Here is a 9,174-nt window from a genome sequence, read left to right as displayed (position 1 = left end):
TGTTCTGTGGGGTTCTATGCTCTTCGGAGCGGATAGAATCCGGATCGTAGAACGGAGATCCAGATCGCCAACAAAATTCTTAACATATTTTTCACAAAGAAAAATTCTTAACAGAATTTTTCAGAAAATTTTTAACACAAGAAAAAATTTTAACAGAATTTTTTTACACGAAAAATTCTTAACAGAATTTTCTACCCGAAACTCTTACAGAATTCCTTTAGGTGGATTCGAGACTTTATCCAGAGGCTACAGTAGGGACCTAGAAGAGGAATTGATTATGGCCTCCTGATGGGCTTGGGCTTCTTGTGTTCTCCCTAAACACCCAACTCAAGTCCATCAATAATAATCCATACCACTAAACGGTTATTATTGAACTACCGGACCAATCCTATATTATAATATGGACTCCTTCTTACCATGAGTGCATTAATCTCCCTGTATTTAAGATATCGTATGTCCGTCAATTAATTAAATTACTGACAACTCAATTAATTAACTTCTTATTCCGAGAGTAGTACCACTCAACCTTATTATCATGCGGACCTAAGTCCACCTGCAGGGTTTACATAATAATTCTTATGAGCTCCTCAAGGGGACATCATCAGCCTAAATTATAAGGACATAGTTTTCTTCTATAATCAACAACACACCATATACATAGCATTATCTCCCAACTCATCGGGCCTCTTGATTTAACGAGATAAATCTCACCCTTTGATGAATTAAAGAAATACATACTAAGTATATGTGCTTGTTATTATATCGGGATTAAGGGCATACACATCCATGATAACTAAGGTAGGGTTTAGGGTTTAGGGTTTAGGGTTTAGGGTTTAGGGTTTTAGGGTTTAGGTTTTAGGGTTTAGGGTTTAGGGTTTAGGGTTTAGGGTTTTAGGGTTTAGGGTTTAGGGTTTAGGGTTTAGGGTTTAGGGTTTAGGGTTTAGGGTTTAGGGTTTAGGGTTTAGGGTTTAGGGTTTAGGGTTTAGGGTTTAGGGTTTAGGGTTTAGGGTTTAGGGTTTTTTTTTTTTTTTTTTTTTTTGAAAAGACTGAATCTTATTACTGAAAAGATGAAATGTCATACTAGAAGGGGGGCCAAACCTGACCTTCTAGCACAACTTATTACACTTAATTACATTAAGGAATTCAAAAAGCTTTACATGCAACCCCACTACGTTAACTATACACGAAAGTATGTTAGTTTCTCTCCCAAGAACTCATGTATCAGATTATTTCACCTCAGCAGCCAACCCATGCAGATTCTCCACAACAAAATCATTCTCCATCAAAAGCCAATCCACCGCAGCACACATCACCACTCAGCAACTTTCCAGTTTCATATGTAACTTCAAAGAGCCCCCTTCCCCTTGCCAAATTATTTCCAAAGCAGACAAGGAAAAGGCAATACAACAATTTCTTGAAGAATGCCTACTGCCGACCAATCACAATTCATCTTCAACCCCCTTTCTACAAAATTCAATGCATACTGCCAGCACCACAGAAACCAAGGAAAGCCATGTATCAATTGCAGAACTTATCCAGCAAACAGCACCTACTCTTACCAGCAATTCCATACAACAGATACCTTGAAACTTGCTGCCGGCATCAACAGAAAAAAGCTGTGCTGTGCTGAAAAAATTCAAGAATCCAGCACTAATAACAAATCAGCAGCTCACCATCCAACATATGAAGCCCACCACTTAGCTGGAATATCCAACTGCAGAAACATAACCTATTTAAAGGACATACCATCCACTTTGATAAAATCTCAACCAGCAATTTCCTTGACCGAGCATCCATTAAATGTTTTTGAGATTTGTCACCCATTGAAATACTTAACTAGCCTGTACTTGAAAACAAAACAAAATCAGATTTGTTGCATTTCCAGCAAGCCATCAAAACACACCTCCACTTTGAAAGAATCTCAAACAACAATATCATTGGTAGAGCCTCCATTAAAGTTTTGATATCTATTACCCCTTGGAATAATTAACCAGTATATACTTGATTCCAATCAAAACCCAGATTTGCTGAAATTTCAGACAACCATCAAAACACACTGCATATGTAATTCCGCAGCTACATCAAAATACAAACCATGTCCACCAAACCAGAAATTCCATGCAACCTGCTGTGCCAGATATAAGACTGTATCAGCCCTGCATATCTGATACACACTGCATATCTGATACAGGGACTGTATCAGCCCTGTATCAGATATAAGACTTGTCCACCCGAGACTTATGCAACCGACCAAAGCAACCTGCTGTGCCAACAAAATTCCTTGCAGAATGTTGCCAATACTCGGATTCCAGCAACCTGCAAAGCCAATGTACAGAACCACTTCCACAATGCAACCGACAACCACATTCACCTTTGCACCATGCAAACCAGTATACCGAACCACTTCCACCAGGCAACCATACGCCACCGCCCTTTGCAGAATCGGCACCAACAGGACAGCAACCGGCACCATCAGAAATTTCTGTGCAGTCCATCAACATTTCCGATCTTGCTGTGCTGCTCCCCCCATATGCCTTTTCAGCAACACTACCTCTTTCCACAGCCCTTGAAGATTCCCTGCAGAGTCTTGCCACCGCAATCTCAGCAGCTCCACCACTATCCAGCCTCCTCTTATCAGCATCCCCCCACCTATCCGCATCTTCTCATCACCATAAAACCAACCACAACATCTCCCACCCATCCGCCATTGCAGCAGAATGACCACTCCACAACCAGCACCTACAGTAACCCCACAGCTCAACCATCTTGTCATACAACCTCCTCCCTTGGCAATGCATCCAATAAAGCCTATGTTAGCTGTCACCTTTTGGAAAACCCAACCTGCACGAGAAACCACAGAACAGGTTTTCTGAAATTCCCCCAACCGGCTCCAGCGATCACCTGAAAAGCAGATTTTCTGAAATTCCAGCGTGCCACAAAACCCACTGTAACTATCACCCTTAGCATATCTCTCCACCGTTACACCTTTCAACCACCCCATGCAACCCTCCTTCATCCCTAACCCGGCTTTGAAGACCATCGAATGTAAGGTATTCCCAATCTATCCAACTTGCAAATCCCAAACAAACCTCTGTCCATAGCATCACCCTCCAGCACTCTATCACCAACAAACTTAAAAGCTTTATTTGCCAAGTAATCCGCTGCCATATTCGCCTCTCTGTAGGTGTGAGAATATGTCACTTGAAACTTCCGAATTGCCTCCTGTATCCTTCGGACCACATGTCGATTTTCCCAACTACAAGTAGGCGCCTGAATAATCTGAAGTGCCGCCAAAGAGTCCGACTCCAGCCATAGTGGGAAGAGGTTATGTGCTCTACACAATTCCAGACCTTTCCATATCGCTACCAATTCCGCCATGATGTTAGATCCCACTCCTATTTCCCCATGCATCGCTTTAATCACCCTACCCTCATGGTCCCTTATAAGTAAACCATAAGAGGACCGTCCTGGATTTCCTTTTGAGCAGCCATCCGTGTTCAACTTGTATGTGTTTGCTGCAGGTTTATTCCATCTAACCACAGATACCTTATTCACCACCTTCCTCCTAACTTCCAACCCAAAATTCCTCGCCACCGTCGAGAAACCCTTCCAATGCACTCCTCTTATTAATCCTGCCGCCATACCACAGACCACATATTGCCATATTTTGTCTATTATTTTCTGTGCCACCCCGGTAATCTGACGGTGCTTCGCATCATTACGCGCTATCCATAAAAACCACAGAATCAAAAAAGGAAGGGCTTCTCTGACATGTCCTTGTTTTTGCCATCTATCTCCCACCTTCCATCTTTCAATGTTCCAGCAATCATTCACACGGAACCGATGCGCAAAATAACTCCATACCTCCATAGCTACCTGACACCGGAAAAAAAGATGTTCCCATGACTCCACATTCCCACAATTCTGACATTTAGAGGCCAAACTCACTCCTTTTTGCTGTAGGATTGAATCCACTGGCAGTTTTTTCAACAGAAATCTCCAACCAAAAATGGATATTTTCGGGATCAATAATGTGCTCCATAGTGCCGCCCCTATGTCCCACTCCTGCCGCTGATCCCGCACACAATTCCATGCCGACTTCATGGAGAATGACCCCTTCGGTGACGGCTTCCAAATCATCCTATCAACCTCTCCCCTTTGCACTGAGCAATCAGCCACCTCCTCCACCATATCCTGCGGCAGAACCGCCCTCAGCTCGTCTCCATTCCAACCATCCATTCCCATGAACTTCAAGACCCTCACCTCTCGGTTTCCTGAAATTTCACAACATCGGTATAATGGTCCTCTATCCAGCCACCCATCAAACCAAAAGCTCAGCTGCCCATCACCAATTAGCCATCCTATATGATTTTCTGCCATTTCTCGCATTTTCACCATTCTTTTCCATACCGGGGAGGCATTCCCTTTGAGAGACACCACTGTTGGGGATGTCGCACCACAATACTGCTTCACTAGATACCTTGCCCAAAGAGTACTCTGTCCCCGAAACCTGTACCACAACTTCAAAGAAACCGCCATCGATACATCCTGCAGCCTTCTTACCCCCAAACCTCCCTCTAGTTTTGGTGCACATATCGTCGCCCAAGAAATCCAATGAGTTTTCGTTTTTGACGCCGAAGATCCCCAGAAAAAGTTTGCGCATATCATCTCCAGTTGTTTTAGCACTGACTTTGGGGGTAGTAACACCTGTAATAAATAAACTGGAAGTGAACATAAAACACTTTGAATTAGAATTAGTCTACCTCCATGTGAGAGCCGTGATATGTTCCATCCCAACAACTTCCTCCTTGCCTTCTCCAATAAAGGTTGATAATATATTGCCTTCCTATTCCCAGAAAAAATAGGAACGCCCAAGTATAATATAGGACCACTCCCTTCTCTGAAACCCGACACCATCAAAATTTGTGCTTTCCTGGCCTCAGAGATCCGTTTTGCAGGGTAAAAGGAGCTCTTTGAAGTGTTTATAAGTTGCCCCGAGCAAAGCATGTAGGAGTTCAAGAAGTCCATCAGTTTTTTAACACAATTAAGAGACCCGTTCACAAAGATCATCACATCATCCGCGTATGCTAGATGAGAGAGTTTCAGATCGCACCCTGTAGCATAATACATCTGTGGATATTTGCTGTATAGGTTCTCCAGCCCTCTAGATAGATATTCTGCTGCTATGATAAATAGTAGCGGGGAGATCGGATCACCTTGACGTAACCCTCTCTTTGACTGAAAGAAACCCGATAGTTGCCCATTAATACGCACCGAGAACCAACAATCAGCAATACACCTTCTCACCAAGTTAGTTACTGCATCTGAAAATCCGAAAGCCCTAATAATCTGGATTAAGAAGTCCCATTGGACTCTATCATAAGCCTTTGCCATATCTAACTTCAAGATTAAATTACCCCCCCTAGAATGATAGTTCATCTTGTGGTAGAGTTCTTGCGCCATTAGGATATTGTCTGATATTACTCTTCCAGCCACAAACCCACTCTGCATAGGAGAAATGATTTTATCCAGAAGCTTATTCAACCTGTTAGCTATCAATTTAGATATTATCTTATTTGAAACATTGCATAAGCTAATCGGTCTAAATTCCTGCCACCTTTGGGCATTGTCGACTTTAGGGATAAGCACTAATGTAGTCGCCGCCATACCCCTTGGAAATGAACCTCCCTGAAAAAATTCCACTACTGCATCATATACATCCAATTTGATGATTTCCCAGCAAGCCACATAGAATGCCACCGAAAACCCATCTGGCCCCGCAACACTATCTGCACACATCCCCCATACAACCTGCTTTACCTCCTCAATACTGGGAGTGGCCGAGACCATCGAATTCTCCTCCATGCTTATCAATTGTGGGATATTCTCCATGCTTGCTGATTGTAGTACCACGTCGTCCACCGACAGTAGCTTCTCAAAATACTCTGCTCCTGACACTCTAATTGATTCCGGTTCCTCCTTGCACATACCATCCTCCCAAATTCGAAATATTCTTCCAGCCAGTCTTCTTTTCTGCACTAACTGATGAAAAAATTTTGTATTCCTCTCCCCCTCTCCCATCCACCTAACTGCTGCTTTTTGCTTCCAAAATTCCTCCTCCATGTATAATGCTTTTTGTAGATTCGCCTGAGACCTTGCCATTTGCATTTTATTATCCATCGACGGATCTGCCTCAAACTTCTTTTCAGCCAGAGCAAAATCTGCCTCCGCCCCCTGTACCTTCTCGTGGATGTTCCCAAAAACCTCTGCATTCCACCACTTTAGGTGGTTCTTCAGCCGCTTTAATTTTAACTGTAATTTCTGCATACCTCCTCCATAACTAGGTAGCATCCAATTCAGTCGCACTGTAAGAAGGAACCCATCGTGCTTTAGCCACATCTTCTGAAACCTGAAAGATGATTTATGAAGCATAAAATTTGGAAAAGATATTAGCAAAGGGCAATGGTCTGATGTCGCTCTACTCAAATGCTCCACCTTCACCCCAAAGTTCTTAGCACTCCAAGTAGGAGATATCAAGACTCTATCCAATCTTTTCCACACTCTACCATTCGTCCATGTGTACGCATCTCCCACAAACCCAGCATCTAGCAGACCGGCCATCATAATGAAATTATTGAACTCTCTAACCGCACCTGGCTTTGCCAAAACTCCCATCGAATGTTCATTAGGGCCTGTGATTACATTGAAATCTCCCCCAACCATCCATAGCGCATCCCCAGAAGGACTCGCTTCTACCACCTTCTCCCACAACTCCTTCCTTTCCATACTCGCACATTTAGCATAAACCACCGTAACAAACAACTCAGTAGGAAAAAGCTGTGAGCATAGCTTGACATGTAGAAACTGATCATGGTCCTGCAGCACAGTGCATTCAATGTTATGATCACATAAAAACCATATCTTCCCAGAGCAATTTGACACCACAAAATCAAATCCCAGCCTCCTAGAGATGAAGTTCCCCTCAAGATCAATAAATGGTTCCAGTATTCCTATGAAATTTAAATGATGCATCCTCTTTAAATATAACAACCGCCGAACAGAAGCATTGTTCCCTATCCCCCTAACATTCCATATAAGTCCAGACATTTTAAACTTAGAGGAGGAGGAAGCTCGTAGACTATTTGTTTTACTCCTAGTCATCATACCAGAAGGAGCTATTGTATTCCAGTTTTTCCCTGTCGGTTTAAAGGCCTATTTGGAACCATAATAGTAGGTGCATCATTCAATATGTTAGGCTGTTCAGCATTAATACTTGGCTCCCTGTCGAGGGAGTTGGTTCTCTGCAGCTGCACCCCCTCCTCCCCTTCAGACTCCTCATCTTCCTCAAATGTCTTTGAACTCTGGATACCCTCTGATACCCCCTGATTTGCCGATGAAGGTATGCTTCCCCACTGATCTGAATCTACCGGACCTTGATTTAAAGTGCACGGCACAAAGGTGCCCCTTGGATAAGATCCTCCCCCTGATGGCGCTGGGACCGTCAACTGATGGTACTCCAGCAACCTCCCCTTGCTCTGGATTCGTTCGCTACTTGTTGCTGCAGCGTACCTAGCTGTACTCCCCCATTAATTGACCTGCTTTGCTGACCAACAGATTCCACCACCAACACTTCCTCAGAGCCTCCTTTGCCTGTCCAACCTCCTGTTGCTCCTCCACCAACTTGTTCGGCTTCGAATTCCTCTGCATGTTACACTCATTTCTGGATTCATCACCTTCCTCTTCCTCCACCTCCATTATTTGCTTTGCCGCCCCTACCATTGCCTCCCTTTCCATATGCTCCCCTTCCTCCAAATTATTTAAAACCTGAAAGCTGTTCCCTGTCTCCTTCCCATGTGGAGTTTCCTTGCATCCTGCACCCTGGAAGTTCCCTTTTTCTCAATCCATGCCTGCCTCTCTCCTCCTGTATTCTTCAATAAACCATCCTGTGCCTCAACCTGTTCCTCGACCGCCTCCTTCTCCTTTCCTGTTGTATATCTTCGATTAAGAAAGTCCCGAAGATCCTCCCTCCCTTTATTGGCATCATCCTTTCCAATATTCCGATGTGGCCTTGGCCTATTCCCATTGGCATAGCATTCCTCCTCCGAGTGCCCCAAATGTAGGCATTTCACACAATACTTTGGTACTCGCTCATATATCACCCTTTGCAATCTTTTCTCCTCGCCGATACCAATCCAGAAATTCGTTCACCTTTGGCTTCATGAGGTCAATTTCTACACACACCCTGGCCATGGTATAATCTCGAGCAATCTGCCGTGGCTTCATCAATCTTTATTGGGTTCCCCACAATTTTAGCCGCCGAAAACAAACCCTTCTTATTGAACATGTGGATTGGTAGATCAGGAAATTGAATCCATACCGGCACTACCGAAGATTCTGCAGTATAAGAAAAGTTAGGGGTCCATTTGAAAATCCGAAGAGGAACTCCTCCAATATACCAAATACCCCGAGTCCAAATTCTGGCCATATCTTCACTTGTTGTTAAATGCATGAATATGTATCCTGAGCGCAGAAATCTGATGTTGTAGAAACCAGAGAGTCCCAGCGTTCTGAATGCTTCCAACAACCAGCTGCTGTTTAGGCTTCATACCCGAGAACTTGCCAATCAAGGCGAATTTGAATGGTTCAGCCATCCCCGCAACCTCCTCTTCTGTGTAGAAAATCCCCGGCTTGTCGTTGTAGATCGTGGCAGGCTTGTAATCCTCCCCTACATCTTCAAAGTCTTCTTTGATGCTCTAGGTGAAGCTGGTCGGAGCATTGCTGCATAGGAGGTGGCTGATCGACCTCTCCCCTTCTGTCGCTGCTGCATGTGGGAGGAAATTGTGCTGGGTCCATTCCTGCAGATCAGAATGGCCAGCAGCCAGAGGGCCAGAGGGCGGGACTGTCCTCTTCGCAAAAGACCCCCTCCCGGCATGCAGTGTCTCGCGCGAATCTCTTGCGGCAAGCAGGACGCGTGTGTAGCTCTCCCGGCGGCCAAAGCTTCAGGCGGAGCTCGCCGGACTTCTAGCACCCCGCCAAAGGACTGGCTGCTGCCGGAGCACAGGCGGTGCGCAAAGAGGAAGCCCACGGCTTGTGGCACCGCGCGCAGAGCACGCACGGCGGACAGAGCCGCGTGCGCGCAGGGCACGCACGGCGGACAGAGCCGCGTGCGCGCAG

The 9,174-nt window shown here is 44.7% G+C and overlaps 1 protein-coding gene and 1 pseudogene across 1 annotated transcript; both read right to left on the bottom strand.

The window, feature by feature from the left end:
* Positions 1-1,439: 1,439 nt before the first annotated feature.
* On the bottom strand, positions 1,440-6,605 carry LOC141848316 (uncharacterized). Its single transcript, XM_074736353.1, is given in 11 exon segments — positions 1,440-1,626; positions 1,674-1,729; positions 2,095-2,164; positions 2,261-2,316; positions 2,397-2,649; positions 2,763-2,841; positions 2,902-3,018; positions 3,090-4,274; positions 4,411-4,707; positions 4,764-6,507; positions 6,510-6,605. Coding segments are annotated over 11 exon segments (4,140 nt in total).
* Positions 6,606-7,817: 1,212 nt separating this feature from the next.
* On the bottom strand, positions 7,818-8,932 carry LOC141848315 (uncharacterized; annotated as a pseudogene).
* Positions 8,933-9,174: the final 242 nt, after the last annotated feature.

The sequence above is a fragment of the Curcuma longa genome, chromosome 17 (assembly GCF_044706935.1).
Source record: "Curcuma longa cultivar G26 ecotype Majalengka, Jawa Barat chromosome 17, ITB_CL_G26_1.1, whole genome shotgun sequence".
In the NCBI taxonomy this organism is placed as follows: domain Eukaryota; kingdom Viridiplantae; phylum Streptophyta; class Magnoliopsida; order Zingiberales; family Zingiberaceae; genus Curcuma; species Curcuma longa.
This window is presented reverse-complemented; position numbering and strand designations above follow the sequence as displayed.